The 27,722-nt window shown below is 44.0% G+C and overlaps 1 protein-coding gene across 1 annotated transcript in view; it reads right to left on the bottom strand.

Annotated features, from left to right (window-relative positions):
* Positions 1-27,722, bottom strand: part of LOC126419634 (chondroadherin-like protein) — a gene marked incomplete at its 3' end in the record, with an annotated part of 165,106 nt that overhangs the window by 43,089 nt on the left and 94,295 nt on the right. Inside the window, exons 4-5 of the mRNA XM_050086823.1 lie at positions 25,845-26,065; positions 15,918-16,056 (exon numbers count right to left, since the gene is read on the bottom strand). Of these exons, the coding sequence (XP_049942780.1) occupies positions 15,918-16,056; positions 25,845-26,065 (360 nt within the window). The remainder of the gene's footprint in view (positions 1-15,917; positions 16,057-25,844; positions 26,066-27,722) is intronic.

Below are 27,722 nucleotides of genomic sequence, written 5' to 3'. Positions count from 1 at the left end.
AGAGACCAAAGAAAAACAGGCCACGATAATATTCATAAGACCTACTAATAATCAAGACGTGGACGAAGTCAGACGAACTATGACTACAGAAATAGACCCAGAACAGTGAAAACTAAAAATCAAAGCGATTAGAATCACACCAACGGTAGTAATTCTAGAGATTTCTATATAAGTAGACTGCAAGAATCTCCTAGCAAAGACAAGGACAATGTATACTAAGTGTGAAGAGAGGAAAAAAGCACAAACAGCGCGTAGTTATGTACGAGGTTCCAAGGACAGTAACTGAGGACGAATTCATGTAGCTCCACGAACTAAACCTGGTTGACAATCTAACCAGAGAAGAATTTGAAGTTCAAAGCAGGCCCCAAGGACGAAACACAACAAATATAATCCTGGAAGTCACACCAAAAGTTTATACAATTCTATTGAATAAAGAAAATGGTTTTTACCAACTCCATGGCACCGAACGTAGAGGATTATGGCGTAGTAACAAAGTGCTGTGTTCTGGGACTTGTGACTAAATACGCCAAGAGACACAGATAACTGGCGCCAACTGTGGAGAAACAGGACATTTAAAAGCAAATTGCATATTACTGAATCTCCTGTGGACTGCATCCCATGTAAACAAAGAACCATAACTTACAAAAAAGCGAAGGACCAGAGTGCCCCACCAACAGACAACTACACGACCGACTGATCGGAAAAATGCCGTCTGAGTTATCGTGAAAACGGGAAACAACTGAGACTACTTCAACTTAATATGATGGAGAGCAGGCTAGTGAGTAATGAGCTCTCATGACGCTTATATTGTAGCTTCAGTGCATGCCCAATACTTCAGCGTGATCCAACCATATGTGCAGTGGATGGACAGCGGCAAAGTATGCAAAGGGGAGAAAGCTGTTGACTAGCTGATATAAATGTTCGGTTAGCACTCTGGCATGGTAGCACTTGTGATGCAGTAACGAGGGGGAAACCATCATCGCGGCCTTTGCTGAGTTCAACCAGTATGTCGTAAATTCAGGACAACCGCCAGCCTTTGACAACACGGTACAAAGCAACATAGATATCGCAGTAGCCAATCACAGCACTCCCTTGCTGTCATACATGGGATGTACATCAGTATCTGACACACAGCAATCACGACGCAATAGTAATAGAGCTGCAGGCAACTTACTAGAGGGAGAATTACAATGACAAGCAATTAAACTTGCAAGAAGCAAACTGAGCAAAAGTAAGGCAATAATGGAAACAGATAATTTGGACATGGGACAAAGCAGTGTCGACCACACAGTACATGTCGTCGCGCAATTGCTAGTAAGAGCGCAGGACCAAGCAATTCCGAAGTTTAAGAATAGATTAAATGCAAGAGCTTACACTACTGAGTGGGGACTCTAGGAAAAGCGTAAATTTTACCACAGGGTATTAACTGTGCAGGAGAACATAGTGCCGAGAGACTAGAGAGCAAAAGCTAAATACAGAGAGAAACTAATCGTCATAAGACAGCAGCACTGGAGGAGCACTGCTTCACAAGCCTCTCCTAGACTATAATTGGATGTCAGATGGCCCAGAGCATACAGAATTGTGGAGAAATCTAGACGCTGACCATGAGACTGGGACAGCAACTTCTCCTTTTGCAGAAAGGGAGGTACTAATAGCAGTTTTTCAAATGAAGGAAAAAACACCTGGAGCTGGTGGATTCACTTGGAGACACTACAAGAGGTCGCTCAACAAATAACACCATTCCTAAAATAAATACTAAATGAAGCTCTGATATTACGATAAGCACCAGCGACTTTAAAAACAGCCAATACACATATTATCAACAAGTTCATAGATAAAAAAAAAATCCGACCTTAGGCAAATCGCAAGAACGGCTGCCGTTTAACCTCTTAAAAGCACACAGAGAACTTATGGGCTTCAGTGATAACCAGTTCGGGTTCCAAAGCAACAAGTCAATAGACGTTGTGAATCACATTAAACAAGCATTACAGCTAACCCACGAAACAGACTGGAAATATGGGCTCGTAATACTGATAAATATTCCAAGTGCATTCGACAGTATGTGATGGCCCGCATTATTTGCGCGCCTAAGAAGTTGCAAATACCAGCATACCTGTATCATAGTTAAAGGGACTACCGCCGAGATAGTGGTACAACGGAGAGCAGGAAACTGCCAACTATTAAATAAAATAACAAAGGGATGTCCACAGTTTGATCCACCTAGGGCACGTATTTTGGGACATAACAATAGTTCCACTCGTTAACCTTGGGGAGTAGGACGCAAACACCATCGGGATAGTGGGATATGCCGACGATTCAAGAGCAGACTTTCAACGCAACGCTAGCAACAATCCTTGAAATGAACTAGTGGTGCTGGAAGAATAAGCTTTAGCCCTGAACAAGACTTTATACATGCTAATGAAAGGTAACTTGTGGTAAGACCCTACTACACGTCTTGGAAACAACATCGTAAGAAAGCAGATTACTAGATACCTAGAAGTTCACTTGCATGACAGACTTATCATAAACAACCTCATAAGACTGGTCACAGAAAAGGCAGTCACAATACCGCGTAAACTGGCGAGAATAAATACCGTCGAATACAGAATGCCTCTAATTCCGATTTAAGACCTATTACTATGCATTATAAGAGTCCATAGTGTTTTTCGCTGCAAGTAATTGGGCACACAGACTAAACCTATCAACTATCGTAAATGCTTCTCGCCGAGGACATCGAAGTGTAGTACAGCTATCAGGAGCCTTTGGAACAACGTACATCGAAGCCCAGTGTTTGTTGCTTGTCACCTATTCAATTGACCTTACCGTTAAATGTATACTTGAACATATTGGCTGAGATTAGGAAGGCATACCCACAAAAAACTATCGAAAAAGATGCAGGGTGACTGCCTGACAACAACACTACGATGCCAGCGCTAACGTTAGAAGATTGTACTCATTTTTCCCTAACATCGAGGAAGGATTTCGTATGGAACATGATCCAAGCAGAGAAGAGAGCCACTTCCTAAAAAGCTGTGGACCATACACAATGTACATAAACCGCATAAAGCAAGGCTACGAAGGTAATTGCAGATGTGGACGTCTGGGTACGCCACATTATTTTGACGTGCAACAGACAGGAACCTAGATGGCAAATCCAGCTGTCACAAGATGACTTAAATCAATCGATGTGGGATTCAGAGATACGGAAATACTTAGTTGAAGCTGCAGGCAAGATCCCAAGGGCAGTACAAAAAAGCAAGACAGCATTAACACCTATGGAAACAATGAAGAAATAATGTAAATTGTCACCATATATACAACTGTCATGACCAATGTGACACGTGTTAAAGGTGATAAGCACTCGTAGTATCTTATGGTTTAAAGATGTAAATTTAAAGGTCTAAAAGCTAAAAGGTTTTAATCTTTTATTTTAATTACAATGTTGTCATATTTTAAATTCTCTTCAGGTTTTAAGAATTAACTAGCTGATAAATAACATGCAGTCTCCTAAATATTTTGTGTGTTTTAAGTTAGGTGGAATACTTCAGCTTCTTAATGTATTAATGTTTCAAAATTGAGTCTGAGACTTGGACATAAGTGGGGGTAAAATTTTAAAATAGGTATTTTTCATGTTTAAGCATTTACATGTTTTAAAGTTTTACGTTTCAATATTCTACTACTTCAGGTGGTTGAATACCCAGATTTTGTTATTTAAGGTTACAGTTATATATTTATCTGGGAATATAATTCACATTCTTATATTAAAAGTAACTATGATAAAAACCCAAAACCTAACATAAATCGTACAGGACTTTAAGCTAGTCTTAATAAAATAGTTAGCAGGGTTCAGAATAGAAGTTTCAGAACGTCAAGTGAATATTGCAGAGCATCAAGAATCTGAGTGTTAAGTGTAAAAACTGAGCTATTGTACTTTGACTAGAGACAATCGTATGTGATTACAAATGATTATGGGCGTTCCAAGACACCTTTGTACTATGAATCCAAAAACTACCTACCAGTATTGTCAACTGTTTAAATAATTATAAACTCAAATTTATATCCAGGCATTGTGAATGAAATAACAGCGAATGAAACCACTTAAACTTCCAGGCATGGAATAAAATTTCTTTTTGCAGTTTTAATTTTATTTTAAACTATTGCATCATAGTGAAAATTTTTGTACGTCAATACCAGTTTATATTTGTTTAAAGAAAATAGACGAAGCTTCAAACAATGACTAAAACAGCGGGCACAATGATCCACTTCCACGTGATGGGACACGGACAACGCCACACACAGCAGAAACCAGCCTGTGTGAAATACGAGGTGTGTGAGAAACGTAATGAGAAAGGCAACACTGCGAGTGATCTGGCAATGCTGTGTTCTGTGGAGAATGATGTGTTTGTCCCTTCCCGATGCCCTGTCAGAGTTTCAGCACGTACAGCCTTCACGTGGTTCTTGAGAGCGCCATCAGTGAAGATGTTTTTGTTGTGTGTTACGAAAATGGAGTAGTGGAATTTAGAGCAACCATAAAGTTCTGTGTTAGGCTTCGGGAATCCGCGAGTGTGACATCTGAAAATTCGAAACAGGCCTATGGGGACAACCCTTTTCAAGAGCACTAGTTTTTCCCTAGCACAAATCATATTTGGAAGGCCAAGAACACATTGAAGCTGAACCTTCAGATTCAGAAACCAACGAAAACGTCGAACTTGTACGTGCTCTTGTGAAATTGTTACTTCTGTATAAACTGTCAACTACGTGTCTTAGAGTGATGTCCTTGAAGGCTCAAGAGAAGAGTGAATCGATTGAGACCTCGGACATTGCTCCAATGTTAGGCGCGTAATGGGGCCCCTTAGGGATATGGCGGATAAGGAGGGGAAGAAATCCAGTGTGCACTCCGTGTGCATCTCGGGTGGAGTCGTTCCGGATGTGGAAAGGGTCCTTCCGGATGCCATGAAGAGCACAGGGTGCATCCAGCTGCAGGTGGTGGCACATGTCGGCACTAATGACGTGTGTCGCTTTGGATCTGAGGAAATTCTCTCTGGATTCCAGCGGCTATCTGATTTGGTGAAGGCTGCCGGTCTTGCTTACGAGATGAAGGCAGAGCTCACCATCTGCAGCATCGTTGACAGAACCGACTGCGGACCTTTGGTGCAGAGCCGGGTGGAGGGCCTGAATCAGAGGCTCAGACGGTTTTGCGACCATGTTGGCTGCAGATTCCTTGACTTGCGCCGTAGGGTGGTGAGGTTTCGGGTTCCGCTGAATAGGTCAGTAGTTCACTACACTCAGCTGGCGGCTACACGGGTAGCGGAGGCTGTGTGGCGTGGACTGGGCGGTTTTTTTTAGGTTAGAAGGCCTCGGGAAAGTACGGGGTGGGCTGCAATATCAAAGGGTGCATGGCAAATACAGGACGTGCTTGGATCAAGGAACAGTCGGAATTGTAGTTGTAAATTGTTGTAGTTGTGCTGGGAAAGTCCCTGAGCTTCAAGCGCTAATAGAAAGCACAGAAGCTGAAATCGTTATAGCAAAGAAAGCTGGCTAAAGCCTGAAATAAGTTCTGCAGAAATTTTTACGAAGTCTCAGACGGTGTTCAGGAAAGATAGATTAGACAGAATTGGTTGTGGAGTGTTAGTGTCTGTCAGTAATGGTTTATCTTGTAGTGAAGTCGAAGTAGATACTCCGTGCGAATTGGTATGGGTGGAGGTTATACTTAACAGCCGAACTAAGTTAATAATTGGCTCCTTCTACCGACCCCCAGACTCCGATGATATAGTTGCTGAACAGTTCAGAAAAAATTTGAGTCTCGTAACAAATAAATACCCCACTCATACGGTTATAGTTGGTGGGGACTACAACCTTCCCTCGATATGTTGGCAAAAATACTTGTTCAAAACCGGTGGTAGGCAGAAAACATCTTCCGAAATTGTCCTAAATGCTTTCTCCGAAACTTATTTCGAGCAGTTAGTTCACGAACCCACGCGAATTATAATGGTTGCGAAAACACACTTGACCTCTTAGCCACAAACAATCCAGAGCTAATAGAGAACATGACTGATACAGGGATTAGTGATCACGGGTCGTTGTAGCTAGGCTCAATACCGTTTCTTCCAAATTCACCAGTAACCAACGCAAATAATTTTATTTAAAAAAGCGGATAAAGTGTCACTAGAAGCCTTTCTAAGAGAAAATCTCCATTCCTTCCGAACTGACTATGCAAATGTAGACGAGATGTGGCTCAAATTCAAAGATATAGTAGCAACAGCAATTGAGAGATTCATACCTCATAAATTGGTAAGAGATGGAACTGATCCCCCATGGTACACAAAACAGGTCCGAACGCTGTTGCAGAAGCAACGGAAAAAGCATGCGAAGTTCAGAAGAACGCGAAATCCCGAAGATAGGCTAAAATTTACAGGCGCGCGAAATTTGGCACGGACTTCAATGCGAGATGCCTTTAATAGGTTCCACAACGAAACATTGTCCCGAAATTTGGTAGAAAATCCGAAGAAATTCTGGTCGTATGTGAAGTACACAAGCGGCAAGACGCAGTCAATACCTTCGCTGCGCAGTGCCGATGGTACTGTTACCGACGACTGTGCCGCTAAAGCAGAGTTATTGAGCGTAGTTTTCCGAAATTCCTTCACCAGGGAAGACGAATGGAATATTCCAGAATTTGAAACACGAACAGCGGCTAGCATGAGTTTCTTAGAAGTAGATACCTTAGGGGTTGGAAGCAACTCAAATCGCTTGATACGGGCAAGTCTTCGGGTCCAGATTGTATACCGATTAGGTTCCTTTCAGATTACGCTGACACAATAGCTCCCTACTTAGCAATCATATACAACCGCTCGCTCACCGATAGATCTGTACCTACAGATTGGAAAACTGCGCAGGTCGCACCAGTCTTTAAGAAGGGTAGTAGGAGTAATCCATCGAACTACAGACCTATATCATTGACGTCGGTTTGCAATAGGGTTTTGGAGCATATATTGTATTCAAACATTATGAATAGCCTCGAAGGGAACGATCTATTGATACGTAATCAGCATGGTTTCAGAAAACATCGTTCTTGTGCAAAGCAGCTAGCTCTTTATTCGCACGAAGTAATGGCCGCTATCGACAGGGGATCTCAAGTTGATTCCGTATTTCTAGATTTCCGGAAAGCTTTTGACACCGTTCCTCACAAGCGACTTCTAATCAAGCTGCGGGCCTATGGGGTATCGTCTCAGTTGTGCGACTGGATTCGTGATTTCCTGTCAGGAAGGTCGCAGTTCGTAGTAATAGACGGCAAATCCATCGAGTAAAACTGAAGTGATATCAGGTGTTCCCCAGGGAAGCGTCCTGGGACCTCTTCTGTTCCTGATCTATATAAATGACCTTGGTGGCAATCTGAGCAGTTCTCTTAGGTTGTTCGCAGATGATGCTGTAATTTACCGTCTAGTAAGGTCATCCGAAGACCAGTATCAGTTGCAAAGCGATTTAGAAAAGATTGCTGTATGGTGTGGCAGGTGGCAGTTGACGCTAAATAACGAAAAGTGTGAGGTGATCCACATGAGTTCCAAAAGAAATCCGGTGGAATTCGATTACTCGATGAATAGTACAATCCTCAAGGGTGTCAATTCAACTAAGTACCTGGGTGTTAAAATTACGAACAACTTCAGTTGGAAAGACCACATAGATAACATTGTGTGGAAGGCGAGCCCAAGGTTGCGTTTCATTGGCAGGACACTTAGAAGATGCAACAAGTCCACTAAAGAGACAGCTTACACCACACACGTTCGTCCTCTGTTGGAATATCGCTGCGCGGTGTGGAATCCTTACCAGGTGGGATTGACAGAGGACATCGAAAGGGTGCAAAAAAGGACAGCTCGTTTGGTATTATCGCGTAATAGGGGAGAGAGTGTGGCAGATATGATACGCGATTTGGGATGGAAGTCATTAAAGCAAAGACGTTTATCGTCGCGGCGAGGTCTATTTACGAAATTTCAGTCACGAACTTTCTCTTCCGAATGCAAAAATATTTTGTTTAACCCAACCTACATAGGTAGGAATGATCATAAAAATAAAATAAGACAAATCAGAGCTCGAACAGAAAGGTTTAGGTGTTCGTTTTTCCCGCGCGCTGTTCGGGAGTGGAATGGTAGAGAGATAGTATGATTGTGGTTCGATGAACCCTCTGCCAAGTACTTAAATGTGAATTGCAGATTAATCATGTAGATGTAGATGTAGACAGGTGGATGCTGCATTATGACAACGCCCCATAACAGATGGCCACAGCAATCGCAGAATATTTTACCTCAAAAGGCATTCCTGCTGTTCACAGTTCCCTATTCATCTGATCAGAGTGCTTGTGACTTTTTTTCTGTCCCCGAAATTAAAAAAATGTCTTAAAATGATGTCATTGTGGGACTCAGGCCAGAACTGAAAAGAATGTGACGGAAAAGTTGAAGGCCCTATTAGTTGAAACATTTCAGCAGTGCTACCAACACTGGGGACACCGACTTCGCAGGTGTATAGTTGCAACTACATTCAAGGAGGCGACATTGTTGTTTGAAACAAAAAAAAATAAAAACCTTTGGTAGATAAAAAATCACTCACTACCTTTCTCTCACCTCGTAGAACCCGTGGCATGTATAAAGGCGGCAGGTTTTAGAAGAATAGCAGCAGTGAAAAAACGTCTGTCACTTATAGCCTGATTGTTAGCATACTAGACTGGTAAGCAGAAGGTGGTTGGTTGGTAGACACCAACCGGTGACCACGCCGCGCCTCACCGCAGCTGTTTCGCCGTCGGCGATTCTCTCTCCGTTTTCAACGATTTGGTGATTCACACCAGCAATATGGCAGCTTTCAGCTAACAAACACCACGCTGCAGTGTGCTTTCAACCCAGATTACGAAATGCCATCGTCTTATGAAATCCAGGTGTGGACGCATCACAAACTGAAAAATGACTAACCTGGTAGTCAAGGAAGGCAGGATTCGGTTACGATTGTGCAAGGGGCCGTAATCAGTTACTGTTGGTTCCCTTTTGCAATTACACACATTTATTTTAAAACGGTAGTTCCAGACTCAGCAATATAAAGATATCACACGTTATTAATGAAGGAATAAACGACTGTGTAATTAATAGTGCTTTCAGTGCGTTACAATTTACCACTTGAGCATAAAATACAGACACAGAAAATGATGTTTTAAAAACAAGCCAATGTGATGCTAATTAGAATTTTAAGGCAAGTAGCCACAATCACGGCTGTAGGCAGTTAACGCCAGGAAAGGCAATTATAAAAAAATTTAACAAACATACTATAAAGCAGGAATACAATAGCAAGGTTAATTTAAAAAGACAGGCAACTGATCACCAAACAGGTCACACAGAATGATGGTAAACTTGGTAGCACAAACATTTAAACCTGCTGTAACGCCAAGAATGGCAATACCATTAAAAAAAATTAGAAACATACAATGATAACGCAAATACAATAATAAAACACAAGAGCCAGTCACAGACGGTGCACCAGGAATCGACCTCTGAGAAGGTCCGGCAAAAAAAAAAAAAAAAATCAACTTTCGCGAGCGACGACGTAGGCAGCCAAGAGTTGAAAAAAATGGTTCAAATGGCTCTGAGCACTATGGGACTTAACATCTGTGGTCATCAGTACCCTAGAACTTAGAACTACTTAAACCTAACTAACCTAAGGACATCACACACATCCATGCCCGAGGCAGGATTCGAACCTGCGACCGTAGCGGTTACGCGGTTCTAGACTGAAGCGCCTAGAACCGCACGGCCACACCGGCCGGCCAAGAGTTGCATTCACTTCAGAAGATGGTAACTCAGACTTGTGACAGTCTAACGAATGACTAATGATGATCTAGCTGAGGCTATCTGATGTCCAATAAGCCAGAATGAAATTTTCACTCTACAGCGGAGTGTGCGCTGATATGGAACTTCCTGGCAGATTAAAACTGTGTGGAGACGAGGTACTGGCGGAATTAAAGCTGTGAGGACGGGGCGTGAGTTATGCCTGGGTAGCTCAGTCGGTAGAGCACTTGCCCGCGAAACGTAAAGGTCCCGAGTTCGAGTCTCTGTCCGGCACACAGTTTTAATCTGCCAGAAAGTTTCAAACCAAATGCAAAGATGTAAATATACACCAAAGCCAGAACCGGTGATCTGGACTCCACCTGCAGAATACTGTGCTTAGAGTGCCTGGAACAAGAAAGGAATCACTACCACCAGAGTAGAAGAATGACCAACCAACCTACAATTAAGAAAGCTGTCAAAAATACGCGCACACTGGACAGCAGCGGCATGGCGAGGAAACTTGCACTGCTGTTACATACAAACCCCCAGGGCAGGTAACTGGGATGTTGGTGGCCACGAGGCAGGAAAAATACCACTGGCTGAACTTATCAAATAGTAACAAACTGAAAGCAATAAATAGTAATTAGAAGTGCGGGAAACCTAATCAGATCCGCCTTCTCCAAGCACTCCACTCGCTGCTCTTTGCCTCGACGACACTACTGGCAGCAACACGGAACCCAAGTCACTGGAGAATTGTGGGATATCACTTTGATTGAAATGCACTCATCTTAAGGCTTGATGGATCAAGTTTACGTCGAAGTCGTGCACCCTCCATCTGGCAGTCAATGCGCACCGCCAGCAGTCCCGGCACGTTCCCGCACTGTACGGACCTGGCTGCTCCTGAGTCCTCAATTGAACTGCACACTGACACTGCGCGGTAGAACCACGATGTCAGTCCAAAGACAGGGCCACAGTTACTACATATCGATAACGGCCGCTGCTGCCACTAGCGGATAGGCAACACTTGCGAAACCAAGTGGCACCAGTCAACACGAGAAGAAGGCAAGCAACCGCAACCATGTCAACTAAGCGATACGGTCTGGCCTCCAACAGAGAACAGAAACCTCCAAACAGCACCAACGCAAGCCGCTGCACAGCTCAATGACAACGAAATAGATCGGCTACAGATGGACTTCAATGTGTAGCTCCTTAAATCTCAGATTGGAAATCTGATGTGGAGCTTTAGTAACCGAACGGGGGAAGTTCGAGCAAAGGGACGGTGCTGTTAGCGAAATAAAAATTTCGTGTGGCGGTCACAGCATGCTAAACGTAAAGGTTTATAACCTACCATTTGAGGCACTAATGAAGAGGTAGGACATTGTCTGAGAGCGTATGGAGAGTTTTTATCCATGACCAGAGACTTCCGAGATGCAGAGGGTATTTAAAAGGTAGACTCGGGCGTCCGATTGGTCAGCTACAGAAACAGATGCCGCCTTTGACAATAGAGGTGTCCTTCACTAAAATGGCCAGCCTCAGATGTGCTGCATCTGCAGCTCCACAGAACATACACGACAAACATGCCCAATTAGCAAACGGCCAGCTCAACTGCCAAGGTGAGAAAATGAGAATACTCTGCAACAGGCTGACACAGCCAGCTACACTAGAGCGCTGAGATGTGAAGCCGCCCAGCCTCGGCGCAGGTAGGGGAAACGTCTGCTCCGACTCCCAGGGCGATAACACAATGGAGAGCGAACCGGCACTCACACCAGCCACTCGTCGGCAGACAATTACGGAGCTCAGCTCAGCCGCCCAGGAAACCGCTGGAGGCAGTCAGATTGCCGAACCCAGCGCCCACCTCGCACAGCGAGATTCGCGAACACAACCTGAAGACATAGGTATCTAAAACAGCGCAGATCCTAAAGGAATTCCTTGACGAAGCAAAACAAAGTTAACTGGGAAAGGCGCAATTTTGAGCCTCCAGGCGATCAAGGCTGAGCCAAGAAAACAAAGCAGTACAGATGGGTACATCGGATGCGGAGGCGTCGGATACATAACAAAAATAATGAACGACAAACCTGAGTACGTCATTCTAAGGACATATCAAATACCAGACTCACCCCACAAGACGCCTAACGCCTTGGAAGTACACAGAAATACGGAATATGCGATCACCGATGTAACGTCAACACTACGAGCTTCACAGTTAAATTACACGCTCTTTCACACACCTTGTAGCACAGCCAGCATAGCTCTACTAAAAGTAGTAGACACGTCACAAGTAGAATGGGTACCAGCATTCGGCCTTCACCAATACAGATGCTGAAACACGATTGGGGACAGCAGTTATGCTCAGGACAGGCGTCGAAACGGGGAAAGCAAAATTAATGGTCAATGGACATGGATTAGCAGTCGAAATATGAGGAACGTTCATCATCATCATCATCTTATAAACACCATGTGGAATGGAAAACGAGAGAGCCAGGGTAGGCTTATCAACGACAGCAGTAGCATTCTATTCCAAAACAATAGGAAATACCTTCGAATCCCACAATATCAATACAGAGTACAGGAAATGGTGGCATGGCAGCGAACTTAAACATCATAATAACGTTAATATACACACATCAAAAGAAGTTTTGCATCATCCCGGTTCGCAGAACTCCTGAAGATAGACGTTGACTGTGGATACTTGATCACAGAGACAGTCTCTTTGACTGTTCAGAGATTTCAGTAAACCAGCCCAAAGATGTAAACAAACATGCATGAGCAGCGCCTATTAGACGGAGGGGGCCAACAGCCGATCAGTTCCAGTCATTCCACCAGGAAGGAGGTACACGGCTCGTGTTGTCTATAGTTCAACCATGCCTAGACGGTTAATACCGCGGTTCTATCGCATCCGCATTGTTACTTTACGCCAGGAAGGGCTCTCAACAACGGAAGTGTCCAGGCGTCTTTTAGTGAACCAAAGCGATATTGTTCGGACATGCAGTAGATACAGAGATACAGGAACTGTCGATGACATGCCTCGCTCATGCCGCCCAACGCCTACTACTGTAGTGGATGACAGCTACCTACGGATTATGGCTCAGAGGGACCCTGACAGCAACGCCACCATGTTGAATAATGCTTTTCGTGCAGCCACAGGACGTCGTGTGAAGACTCAAAATGTGCGCATCAGGCTGCATGATGCGCGGCTTCACTCTTGACGTCCATGGCGAGGTCCATCTTTGCAACCACGACAAAATGCAGGGCAGTATAGATGGGTCTAAAAACATGCCAAATGGACCGCTCAGAATTGGCATCACATTCTCTTCACCAATGAGTGTCGAATATGCCTTCAACCAGACAATCATCGGAGACGTCTTTGAAGGGAACCCAATCAGGCTGAACGTCTTAGACACACTGTTCAGCAAGTGCAGCAAGGTGGAGGTTCCCTGCCGTTTTGGGGTGGCATTTTGTGGGGCCGACGTACGCCGCTGGTGGTCATGGAAGGCGGCGTAACGGCTCTACAATACGTGAATGCCATCCTCCGACCAATAGTGCAACCATATCGGCAAAATATTCGCGAGGCATTGGTTTTCTTGGGCGACATTTCGTGACCCCATCGTGCACATCTTGTAAATGACTTCCTTCAGGATAACGACATCGCTCGACAAGAGCGGCCAGCATGTTCTACAGACATGGACCCTATCGAATATGCCTGGGATAGATTGAAAAGGGCTTTTTATGGACGACGTGACCCACCAACCACTCTCAGAGATCTACGCCGAATCGCCGTTGAGGAGTGGGGCAATCTGGACCAACAGTGCCTTGATGAACTTGTGGATAGTATGCCACGACGAATACGGGCATGCATCAATCCAAGAGGACGTGCTACTGGGTATTAGAGGTACTGGTGTGTACAGCAATCTGGACCACCACCTCTGAGGTCTCGCCATATGGTGCTACAACATGCAATGTGTGGTTTTCATGAGGAATAAAAAGGGTGGAAATGATGTTTATGTTGATCACTATTCAGATTTTCTGTACAAGTTCTGGAACCGAGGTGATGCAAAATATTATTTGATGTGTGTATTTTGTGACAGTGAAAGCTACATGTACGAAGACCTAAGGCATATGACTAGAAGAATTTTAAAAATGTAAGTAATGATAATAATTCAATATTGTTCGTGGTAGTAAGTTTTACTATGTGAACTGTTGATCTTTATAGAACTGTAATAAAAGCGCCAGTGTTACAGTGGCCACTAAAGATTCAGTTACAGAGGACATACATGAAAGTGACCAAAATTGTGAAAAAATTATTATTAAGTCTTCATTATTACATGGTATTGAAATTTAAATTCCTGAATATTGTGTTCCAATTCCACTCCTAAGAGTGGTAGAAATAATAATTGGCAAAAGGTTGCATGGGCTGGTGCTCCATTCTTATTCTGTATTTCCTCATTTAATCGTATGTTTTCTTCCAGTTTCACGCAATCACTAAGCAGGGAATATTTCTGTAGTGGATCAAGAAGGCTGTGGAATAGCATCGCTGCCACTTATTTTGTGTTCTTTGGTTAGTGGTGTTTGTGTCCAAGTGTTCGAAAGAGTAAAGTTTACCAAAGTGTAAAGTTTATGGAAGTCTGCAGGATAACTCGTTGCATTGAAGTGTACTTACTGCACTATAATAATCTTGGCAGACTATGATCTCTACACAGGCTAAGATTTGAGCCAAGGCGCTTTCACACTGTCGATATTGAAGGGAATTGATAACAGGAGGGTTGCTGCAGCTGACATTGTTGCTACTGAGTTCGAAAATCAGATTAATCGAAGACAACAAGCAAAGAAAAAGATTGCTTGAGAATGAAGAGGAATATGCTTGTGGTTTGCACCAGTTTTCCCACAGAAGATAAGGCCTTTATATGAACACTGTTATATCTTTGATTCAGGTTTACCATAACTACATTTTAAAAAGTTGATGTAACTTTTCCTCACAGACAACTGACGTTGGAGCATTTAAATGTGACATCCAACTAGTGAATACTATAATGAAATATTCTGTGGAAGAAATATTCATTTAATACAATAGTAAGGCATTTATGTTACAGAAAAGCCGTGAAATTACGTGCATTTTTTTCACATGTATTTGGAGAGCTGTAAATATACAGCAAAAGAAGATACCTAAATTCTGTTCCACAGTGTTTATAATAAAGGTATATCAAATTTTGTACAACAGTGCATTAATTTCGTTCGGATGGAGTTTTCAAAAAGAGAACATTCATACCTTGACGAAAAAGAATTACAATTGTTTATCATTAGAAACGTATAATGTCAATAAACATGAAAACTCGTGTGTAACATTTCCTAACAACTGTGTCTAATGTAGTTAAATTGTGTTGAAAACTTTATAAAGTTTAATCAAAGTATTGCAATTTTGCGTACACCCCCTTTAAAATAAAATGAAATATGTATGGTTGTAATAAGGCTGTTATTACATTTGCAAAAGGTGTTATTAACTTATACAGCTTGATTTTTGATAAATTTTTAATACGTCATTGCCTTGAATTGGCATACTTCCAAGACACAAGCTAAGACACGAAAACAATCAGATAAGAAATATCTGTAACCACTAGTATGACCTTTCCCGCTATTTTATTGCAAGAAATTACATCAATAACGATATATTGTCAAGAGATCCTCAATGCGCTGCTGTTTCGAAACAGCAAATATTTTTAAGATTTAAGTTATAAAATGCACCAAATATGTGCTTCAGTTGAACTGGCGATATCAAATATGGCGTCTCCCAAGTACTGCTTGTGATTTATGGCCTTTCATCTCACTGAACGCGTTCCTCTCCACGAAGCAGAATTCTGACTTGCGTTATTCGGTCTTTGGCGCTACATGATGCCGTGGAACGTGAAGTTTCGTGCTGGGACGTTACAAAATCTGACTTCCCCGTCCCGTGTGCATCGCGTCTGTGTGAACGGACTGAAGTAACATTCGCGCAAACGAAGTTGACGCTCGGCGCGGTGGATGATGGGAGCGACTGTAAACGGAAAATGCTCAGCCATCGCGCCGAGCGTCAACTTTGTTTGCGCCTATAACATGTGAGATGTGAATGGAGGCAAGAGCACTCACCGAGCAGCTGCAGGCCGTCCGGCACGGCGGTGAGGTTGTTGTCGCTGAGGCGGAGCGCCCGGAGCGAGCGCCGCGACGCCAGCTGCTCCAGCAGCCGCCGCGGCACCGCAGACAGCTGCGCGCCCGCCAGGCCCAGCTCCTGCCAACATTGCCACCGTGTCGCCGTACACTCACCAAGATGAGAGAGCGAGCTTACACGCTGTGCCCACGCCAGTCCTATTTTGATTCCTAATGCTGCGTGAAGGTTTGGATGCGCAATACGGCTCCATATACGCTACTCCGCAAAAGCTTAAGACGAGCTACCTAAAGTAACTTGACATAAATTGAAAAAAAAAATCCCACCACCAAGGGGCAGTTGTGCAAGAGTTTGTAGGCGTGTTGTTACATCTGAAGTCCTTTTAAATTTCCCGCCAGTCGCATAAGAGTGGCTCTAGTAGGTATGCTTCAAATATGCGCTGTAACGATCGTGAGCGTTACTTACACTACTCGCCATTAAAATTGCTACACAAAGAAGAAATGCGGATGCTAAACGAGTATTCATAGGACAAACATATACTAGGACTGACTTGTGATTACATTTTCACGCAGTTTGGGTGCATAGATCCTGAGAAATCAGTACCCAGAACAATGGCCGTGATAACGGCCTTGATACACCTGGGAATTGAGTCAAACAGAGCTTGGATGGCGTGTACAGGTACAGCTGCCCATGCAGCTTCAACACGATACCACAGTTCATCAAGAGTAGTGACTGGCGTTTGTGACGAGCCAATTGTCCGGCCACCATTGACCAGACGTTTTCAGTTGGTGACAGTTCTGGAGAATGTGCTTGCCAGGGCAGCAGTCGAACATTTTCTGTATCCAGAAAGGCCCGTACAGGACCTGCGACATAGCACCGCGTCGTAACACATCTGAAACGTAACGTCCACTGTTCAAAGTGCCGTCAATGCGAACAAGAGGTGACCGAGACGTGTAACCAATGGCACCCCATTCCACCACGCTGGGTGATACGCCAGTTCAAATGGCTCTGAGCGCAAAGGGACTTAACATCTTAGGTCATCAGTCCCCTACAACTTAGAACTAATTAAACCTAACTAACCTAAGGACGTCACACACATCCATGCACGACGCAGGATTCGAACCTGCGACCGTAGCGGTCGCGCGGTTCCAGACTGAAGCGCCAGTATCGCGATGACGAATACACGCTTCCAATGTGCGTTCACCGCGATGTCGCCAAACACGAATGCGACCATCATGATGCTGTAAACTGAACCTGCATTCATCCGAAAAAATGACGTTTGGCCATTCGTGCACCCACGTTCGTCGTTTAGTACACCATCGCAGGCGCTCCTGTCTGTGATGCAACCGCAGCCATGGTCTCCGAGCTGATATTCCATGCTGCCGCAAACGTCCTCGAACTGTTCGTGTAGATGGTTGTTGTCTTGCAAACGTCCCCATCTGTTGACTCATAGATCGAGACGTGGCTGCACGATCAGTTACAGCCATGCGGATAAGATGCCTGTAATCTCGACTGCTAGTGATACGAAGCCGTTGGGATCCAGCACGGCGTTCCGTATTGCCGTCCTGAACCCACCTATTTCATATTCTGCTAACAGTCACTGGATCTCGACCAACGCGAGCAGCATTGTCGCGATACGATAAACCGCAATCGCGATAGGCTACAATCCGACCTTTATCAAAGTCGGAAACGTTATGGGACGCATTTCGCCTCCTTACATGAGGCATCACAACAACGTTTCACCAGGCAACGCCGGTCAACTGCTGTTTGTGTATGAGAAATCGGTTGGAAACTTTCCTCATGTAAGCACGTTGTCGGTGCCGCCACCGGCGGCAACCTTGTGTGAATGCTCTCAAAAGCTAATCATTTGCATATCACAGCATCTTCTCCCTGTCGGTTAAATTTCGCGTCTGTAGCACGTCATCTTCGTGGTGTAGCAGTTTTAATGGCCAGTAGTGTATTTTGATTCCTAATGCTGCGTGGAAAAGATTTGGATATGCAATACGGCTCCATATACGCCACTCCACAAAAGCTTAATACGAGATACGTAAAGTAACACGACATAAACTGACGAAAAAAAAATCCAAGCACCAAGAAGTAGTTGTGCGAGAGTTGGTAGGCGTGTTTTTACGTCTGAAAGGCACCCATTTAAATTTCACGCCAGTCGCGTAAGACTGGCGCTAGTAGGTATGCTTTAAATATGCGCTGTAACGATCGTGAGCGTTAGTTACTTTCGAGATGGCACGTAGTGAGTTGTTGATAGTACAGAATCCTTTGAAGACGACGAAGACGCCATTATCAACAGCTTGGAGTTTCAACGAGATCGTGTAGTAGGGCTACGAGAAATTGGATGTTCCTTTCGGAGTATTGCAGATAGCCGGGCAAGGATGTAACAACTGTACGTGATTGGTGCCAGTGATGGTCACGGGAAGGAACGGTCACAAGACGACCAGGCTCTAGACGGCCACGTGAGGCACGTAGTGTTCGACGTACTGCTGTGGCGCATTGTACTGCGTCTACAACAGCAGTTAGAGTAGCAGTTGATACCAAAGTGACACAACGAAGTGTTACATATCGAGGCAGGGAAAAAATTTTTGTACTTTAAACATTGCAGCACAGTAAGCAATCGTGCAGCCTCGATTGCGGTAATGAAACCAACCTTTACCTAGGTTTCAGCCCAGATAATTGAGCCTTCTTCAGAAGATAAAAAGTGACTACACCTATTCAGGCTGTTTTAGTTTTATTTCTAGACCATGTCCTCTTAGACAAATTATAGATTCAGGTATATCTTCTGAAGAAGGCTCAATTATTTGGGCTGAAACCTAGGTAAAGGTTGCTTTCATTACCGCAATCGAGGCTGATAGTTTCTTATGTGTTACATATCGGTTACTTCAAAGACAGCTCCGAGCCAGGCGTCCTGTAGCATCCATTCCACTGACTCCAAACCACCGCCATTTGTGACTGCAGTGGTGTCAACTGAAAGGTCATTGGAGGGCAGGGTGAGGATGTCTCGTGTTTTCTGATGAAAGCGGCGTGTGCCTGGGTGTCAGTGAAGGTAGTGTGTTGGTTAGAAAGCCATTTACGAGCTGGCAACTAACTTGTCTGCATGCTACACACACCGGACGTACGCCTGGAGTTATGATCTGAGATACGATTTCGTACGACTGCAGGTGTGCCCTCGTGGTTGTCGCTCGCATCTTGACCGCAAAATTGTACATTGGTGTGGTGATACGACCTGTCGACAGCATTTCAGGGATTGTTTTCCCATGGCATAACGCTCGCCCACGTACCTCTGTTGTAACCCAACATGCTCTGTAGTGTGTCGACCTGTTGCCTTGGCCTGCTCGATCACCATATTTGTCTCCAGTCTAGCATCTATGGGACATCGTCGAACAAAAGCTCCTGCCTCATCCACTATCAGCAATAACCGTTCCTGTATCGACTGACCAGGTGCAGCAGGCATGAAACTCCATCCCACAAACTGACACCTAGCACCTGCACAACACAATGCATGCACGTTTACATGCTTGCATTAAACATGCTGTTCGTTATAACGGTTATTAATGTAACAGCACTTCACATTTGCCTAGGCTTTTCTAGCGCTTACATTAACCTGGGAACTTGGAACGTTAAGCACTTAAATATGTTTCCTAGACAGATGGATTACCGAATTTTTTTTTTTTACATTATTTGTCTTGGAAGGTTTTTCCGTTAGTGAATTAACTACTTGGTGGAAACGGATGAGAAAGTGCAGCAACATGTTACCAGAGCCCTCGTAGTCGCGCGCAAAAGGCTGGACGTCTCGTGGAATGTGGTCAGCATCAGTATAACACCAAATGGAGCTGACCCCGCAAAACCAGGCACTTGGAGAAACGGGAAGACAGTGTGTGCCAAAAGCGAGCATTTCCTATAGTGGTTCCCTTCATTGCAACAAGGACGAGTGATTAAGTTTTAGATGACATTACGTGGAGAGAATCATCAGAAAGCTACAGGTACATCTACATCTACATCCATACTCCGCAAGCCACCTGACGGTGTGTGGCGGAGGGTACCCTGAGTACCTCTATCGGTTCTCCCTTCTATTCCAGTCTCGTATTGTTCGTGGACGAAGTGTGAGGAGCGTAGCCCAGAAGTTCAATGTTCCTCACAGCATTATGCGTGAGTGTGTTCCAAACTACAGAGACTGGCTGCCTGAAGTAGAGGAATCGGTCGACCATGGTAGACCACAGCAGTAGATGACTGCCACATTGTGCAACAGGCAAGAAGGGACCCATGTCAAACATCAGGTACAGCTGAAACCACTTTTTACATGCCTGCAAGGCTCGGAATCTCACGCTCCACATTGGTACGGCGACTACATGGTGGTGGTCTCTTTGCCTGACGACCAGTATGTTGTGTTCTGTTAACACAAGCAAATCAGCGGCACTATGCAGTGTTGCCAAGAGCCAAGGCACTGGACGAACGAAGAGTGGGGTCTCCTCTCCTTCTCCGATAAAAGCAATCCCAGTCTGGATGTACCATCATATGGTGAGACGTGGGGACAGGTAATGCACCCAGGAACGACGTCAAACAAGATGGCTTTCGTGGTTCAGATGTTACGCTGTGGGGAGCCATAGTGTTGCATGGGCATACTGACCTCCACATACTTCAACATGGTACACTCACCATTCAGCGTCATTGTGACTCTGTACTCCTTCCCCATGTGCATCCTTCCATGGATGAATTTTCAGCGATATGATTTTTGTGGATTAGAATGGGAGACCACATCGAACTGCGCAGGTCGAGTAGTCTTGGATCGAGAGGATATTCGACGAATGGACTGGCCTGCCCTGTCCGTTTCCCCATCTTAAATCTGATTGACCACATATGGAATCCGTTGGGGGGACGTATTGCAGCATGTACGTATGCACCAGCGACTATCCAGGCATTATCCACCGCCTTGGTGGCGAGTGAACCGCCCTACCACAAGAACTTGCCAGTCTTGTGGCCAGCATTGGAGAACTTTGCAGAGCATACATAGCAGTGCGTGGTTATCACACATATTAGGAACCATGTTTCACCATTGGCAATGTTCAGGAGACCATCATAAATCGTTTGACTTCAGTATAATTATTGTTTTTATAAAAGTGTCATTCCTATTCGTCTCACTGCGTATTTAGCTTAGTTACCTTCTGGACTATATTGTAGCAGTTCTTTGTATGCATGGTAAAAGTGTTGTCGAGCTGTATGACTTGTCAGTGATACATCACTCAAAGTTGCTTTCTTCTTTGAGGTTTGCGCACATATGTAAGTCCCACATTATTTGACCTGACACAAGCGGATTTCTGAAACGAGCCAGAACAGCCGGCAAGTTCAGCGGATATTTTTTACGGATCCGGCCTGCCGATATCATGCCCGTCGTATTCCACTGACATGCAGACCCCGTCCGTTTGATCCAGTCTGTCAGTACTGTCCAGAGTCCATTCCTGTGTGGGGCAAACTGACAGATTTATTTAATCTTCTCAAGAAAATTATCAGACTGGGGCAGAATGTTTGCTGGAGTAAGACTGGAGTGCGTGGTTCCACCATTCTTTTTTATTACTTACGTGGATAAAATCATAAGAGTGGAGACAAATGCCATGCAGCTTCATTTAAATCAACAGAAACCCAAATCTAGAGGCCTTACTTTGCACATAGGGTTTAGTTCTTGTAGAAAGAGGATGGCCTGCAGAGTTCTATACGCCTTTTATAAATAATATCCGAGAAAAGTTGCATGAGCATAAACACTGAAAAACAAACTATGTCCCCCTGCGGAAAATACTTAGTACAAAGTAAAACCTTTTTGAAATTTAAAGTTCTGGAAAGATTGAACATTATCACATATTTTGACCATAAACTATCCCTTCTGGGGGAAACAGATCTAGCCACTAGGTATAAAGAACTAATGGGAGCTATTAATAATGTAATGGAATCTTCCGTAGTCCAGAAGGACGCGAGAAAACGATTTTGAGACCTTAGTAAGACCTGTGTTGTGCTACGGTAACGAAGCCTGTGCAGTAGACAAAAGATGCGAAAAGCTAATAGCCTGTGAAATGAAGTTCTTGAGACGAACAGCTGGTCTTACTCCATGGGATTACGAAAGGAACAGATGTGGTGAAGGACCTTGAAATGGAACCCATCACAAATTATATACAGACCTACCATAACAACTGGAGAAAACATCTACAATGCATGAGCTTAAAGAATCCCAAAATCCTAGCCCCATATCATCTACATATATACATAATCCGAAAACCACTGTACGGTGCATGGCGGAATCCATCAAGTACCACTAACAGTAATTTCTTTTCCTGTCCCTGCGGCTGTCTAGAAGCTTCTGTACGAGCCCTAATTTCTCGCGTCTTATCTTAGTGGTCCATACGCGAAATGTACAACCCTAGGGGCGTAGTATCGCTGGGTTGACCAGCGAAAAGGTGGCAACAGGACCTCTTAGAGGAGACCATAACAGGTCAAAAGATCTAATACTGATGATGATGATGATTCGTGGATGCAGGACTGCGGTGTAAGCTCACCGAAAGTACGTTGTACGTCGCGGCGATTATCGGTAATATTTTACTGTAGTACATTTTTCGATTCTGAAACTCGTTTATATCGTCGAGAGGAATTTACTATCGACGATAGTGGAACGAATATTACTGCAATCGCCAGCGCGGTACTCTTAAGCACTCATATATTTCTCGTAAGAAAAATGACGTTTTGGACCGGAGAAATGCAATATTCGAACTACGTCCAACTAATTTAGAATTGTGCTCACTCCTCTGAGTGTAGTGAAGTTTCGATATTCTAGGAAGAGGGCGTTCTTGACCCTTTGTGAAGTACAGTAACTCGAAAATTCTGTAAAATAATGGACGTAACACAGTTACGGGTGATACAATAATGAACAAAGAAACAGCAAGTTTTTATTCGAACGCCTTTCCTGTTTTTTTTTCTTTTCTTTTCTTTTTTTTTTTTTTTTTTTTTTTTTTTTTTTTTTTTTTTTTTTTTTTTAGAGAGAAATGATAATCAAATGTATATAGGAAGAATAAAAAGTCGTCCCCCCCACGAACGTGTTTGCAAGACATCAAACGTCTATCCCTGTAAGAGTGCAGTCATAGTTCCAATTATCAACTCGAAAGTTAAAGTTAATTAATGTTTTGTTTGCTTGCTGTTAATATGTCTACAGTTACGGGACACATTTAATTTCCAGTCTTCAGTACCATAGCACGCAAAAAAGGGAAGCTAAAACAAAATTGCGGAGCCCATTGATGAAGTGGAGTATCGTGGGGTAATTTTTTTTGGGCGGCAGTGAAAGTGTTACAACTATCACGCCAATCGAAATGCCAAAAAAAAACAAAAAAAAAAAAAAGGTCGCCTGCATTGGTGTGACACACACGTGCAACGTTGTTCGAGAAACCATGGTCAAATGGTATAGAGTTACGTGACGTTAGTCAGAAAATGGCAACCAGTAGAAAAGCTAAAAAATCAGGCAGATGAGGAAGGTAACATGGGTTTGGAATTTTGCAAATCATTGAGGTAAACCAATTCAAGTTGGTTTGTAGAATATACGAGTCTTGAGACGTATTATAAGGCTTTTGGAAAATTTGATCGGCACAATCCGGAAGAGAATAAGGCAATCAGCTTAATATCTCATGCGTCTAAGTTGTTGACAAGAATAATACGTAGAACAATTAGAGGAAAATTTTTCATATGGCTATTAGTTTGGTTTTCGAGAATGCAAACGCACCAGAGAGGCAATTCTGACGTTGTAACTGATAATGCAAGCAAGACTTCAGAAAAATCAAGGCATGTGCATAGGATTTCATCGACCCTAGGAAAAGCGATCAGTTGTGTGAAATGTTGCAGAATGTTTGAAATTCTCTGAAAAATATGGATGTATATGAGAATCAAGAAGGAACAACAAGAATGAAAGATAAAGGGCGAAAGATAGAAATGCAGTCTTTCTTTCATCTTTTTAAATCTGTGCAAAGAATGACGGAAACAAAAAAAGATTCAAGACCGGTATTGCAATTTGGAGTAGTGAAAGGAGATCATTGATAAGATTCGCTGGTGACACTGCTATCCTCAATGAAAGTCAAGAAGAATTGAGAGACTTGCTGAATTGGATGAATAGTCTAAATGGCTCTGGGTACTATGGGACTTAACATCTGAGTTCATCAGTCCCCTAGAACTTAGAACTACTTAAACCCGACCAACCTAAGAACATCACACACATCCATGCCCGAGGCAGGATTCGAACCTGCGACTGTAGCGGTCGCGCGGTTCGAGGCTGAAGCGCCTAGAACCGCTCGGCCACACCGGCCGGCGGATGAACAGTCTAATGAGTATAGAATATTGATTGAGAGGAAATCTAAGAAAGACAAAAGTAATGAGAATTATTAGAACTGAAATGAGCGATGAACTTAACATCAGGACTGGGCACCACGAAGTAGACGAAGTTAAGGAAGCGAAACTACACACGGCGGATAAAGCAAGAACATAAGGAGGAGACTAGCACAGCCAAAGAGGACATTCCTGGCCGAGAGAAACCCGTTAGTATGAAACATCGGCCTTAATCTGAGTAAGAAATTTCAGAGAACTGACGTTTGGAGCACGGTATGGTATGACTGTAAATCGTGGAGTGTGGGATAACTAGATAAGAATAGAATCGAAGCGTTTCAGAAGTATGCTGTAGAACGTTGATTGTTAGGAGGACTGATAAGAAATAGGGAGGTTCTCCATAGATTCGGCCAGGAGAGATACGTATGGGAGATACTGATCAGAAGAAGGAACAGGATGGTAGGATAAGTGTTATGAATTCAGGGAATAAGTTCCATGGGTGGTTATAATTAAAGTACAACTAACCACATGATCGTATGGTAACGAAACTTGGGAGATACTGTAATGTGTTAATGCGGAATCGATTTACGCTGAAAAAATAGTTTCAGTTTGGGCCACCAGGTGCAAATATGGCGCTGCGAATGCAAGTTCGTAGAATAGCCACCGGGTCTCGACGCCCCCCCCCCCCCCCCGCCCCTCCTCCCACCACCACCGACGCGGTACCCCCTTCCGGAGGAATGTGATTGGCCGGCCTACAGAAGCGGACGACGGCCAAGCAGCTATATAGATTTGCAGAACGCAGCATCCCGACACTTTGCCAGAAGATGGTGGGTACGAAACTCATTGAAACGTTGTGACAAGACGACGACGCCACCACTTGGCTGATACCCCGAGAAGAATTCATCAGTGGAATACTCTGACAAAGACTGCAATCGCATAGAGTCATAGGAATGTTTCCATATGTGATCGATTAGGAACTGCAATGGGCAGAATAGGTGAAACAAGTAAGGAAGGCATATGTTGATTTTATTATTAACCACCACTTACACAATTTGATCAATATGAGCATTGAAGATGTCGACGAGGTGCTGTACAGCGCCAGATTTGCACCTGGTGGCCAAAATTGGCACTAATTTTTCCCCAGCATAAATCAGTTCTCCATTAATGCATTAACATATCTACCCAGTTTCGCTGCCACACGATAATTACAGTCCACACTAGACCACGGTGAGTAGCTCCATTCTAATTATAACCACCCGGTAACAGGGGAGCTGTAGAAGGTAACAAATCTAGGGGTAGACAGAGACTGGAAAACACAAGTTTTTGACGACATAGGGCAAAAATACCACTCTAAGGTGAAGAGGTTCGTGGGGCACACATCAAACCAGTCAGAACATTGATGAATCAAAAAAGACTTGTTAACATTTGATACCCATCCAAGCGAAAGCGAGAGATACTGAGAAACAGCACAACAGTGGAAATACTGTAGCAAGCTAGTCGAAAGGAGGAAGCTAGACTGATGACTGTTAACTTGTGGCGAAGCGCTGGTAACGAACCTGCAGGTGAGGCGTGCCCACCGCTCTGAGCGTTGGGCCATCGATGACCTTGAGCGGGTTGTAGTCCAGTCGGAGCACCGTCAGTCTGGGGCAGTGCTCGAAGGCCTGTGGGTCCAGCGAGTGCAGCTGGTTGTACGACAGGTCCAGCAGCTGCAGCGCCATCGGCTCGTAGCGGGCGGGGCTGTAAGCTCCGCGCAGCACTGTCGGCCGCACGTCCTCCACTGTGGAAAGTCGACACTCAAGCTGCAGTCAAGCCGATCGCAAACGGGGACCAAACCTGCAATGCTGGTAAAAGTGTTAGCCAAGCAGTTTAGTGAGCAGTTGTTGTGTGAGGAGCTTATAACGTCGCTAGCCTACACTGCTGAGCCGAGAGATGTCATGTTGATCAGCTCGGAGTCCGAACCATGCATTACAGGTGGGCTGCTGTTTTTGTTGCAATCGCATTTGTAAGTAGCTTTTCTAAGGAAGCGGACAGTGGATGATCATTGAGATATATCATCTAATAAGTTGTCTTTTATAGTCACTATTTAATTACAACTGTATTTGCGGTGTCAACACAATCAGTTGACATGTTATGATCAACTTGCACAGGAGAGTGCCCCCACAGGTCAAGGCGAGTTCAATGTTGGCAATCGACTGACTGCTGTTTCCAGCTGGAGCACATTTCTGCTGTACTTCGCCGCTTCATGACACAAGAGTACTCCGTACTGCGGAGGGGGGGGGGGGGGGCAGGGGGGGCGGCGCCGATGTGGCCGACACCAGTATCGATTTGAGCATCGTCTTTGAACTAAGCTAAACATTATCTTTGTGCAGTTCCGCCATCCAGTTCTTTGTAAGCCTTACTTGTGTAAAGAGGTGAATAAATGAACTCCTGATTATAAGATGTTGTTTGGTGTAACTGACCCGAGCATCCACCTCACTGGTACTGTTTTCCAAGAATTTTCTTTTATGGTGGTAATCGACAAAACAAAGGTATTACTATGTAACGAGAAGTTTAGGCCGTAAGTAGAACAAAGATCAAGTCGGCTTTCTAAGCTGAGTGTAACACAGTGGACCATCTACACATGTCAACAAAATTATAGAAAGAAGCAACATGTATCATGTACCATTTTGTGTGAAGTACGTAAAGAATGACAAAGCATTTAACTCTGTTACATTAAAGTCTGTGCTGGTGGGACTTGACAGTCAAGGAACAAAATGTAACAACAACAGAGTCTTCAGTTTATACACCAAAGTTACTTATCACCTTCGACTACATCAGGAGAGTGAAATGAGAAGGAATTAAATCAAGAGGAATCCGTTTCACCAAAACTATTTCCCACATCCTTGGAACAGGTCTTATATTCATTTAACTGGGATGGAAAAAGAATACGCGTTAAAATCTTACCTGGCCAGCCTTAGATTTGCAGATGACGCCGATCTGTTTGCGTCGGGACCAGCATAGAATAAAGGAACTATACAGAGTAAATAGGGCAGGAAGAATGGTATGACGATCTCTTGAAAACAATTTTTTGGTGTGTTTCCATATTTTTGTGAACCCTGTGTGTATGAGCCCGCTTGTGAGAATGGCTCTTACGCTGGTCGAAAATCCGTCAAACCATTTTGTAGCATGGGCCAAGTTGATGTTGGTAAAAACTATTCCATTTATGTCCTAACGTGTGTTGTAAGACTGACGTATTGACAGTTCCAGCCAGCCCTGAATCTCGCTTGATCTGTGGGTTGAATGACAGTGACATGGGTTCACGCTTTACGTTGCTGTAAGGTTTTCAGATTACTCCTCTAAGAGCAGCATATTCCCCACGAGTTCATTACGTTCTAATACGTCCCTCTAATGCTGTCATGCCATAGGCAGCATTCGGAAGCCTATGATTATGATCT

The sequence above is a fragment of the Schistocerca serialis genome, chromosome 9, assembly GCF_023864345.2.
Source record: "Schistocerca serialis cubense isolate TAMUIC-IGC-003099 chromosome 9, iqSchSeri2.2, whole genome shotgun sequence".
Classification (NCBI taxonomy): Eukaryota; Metazoa; Arthropoda; class Insecta; order Orthoptera; family Acrididae; genus Schistocerca; species Schistocerca serialis.
This window is presented reverse-complemented; position numbering and strand designations above follow the sequence as displayed.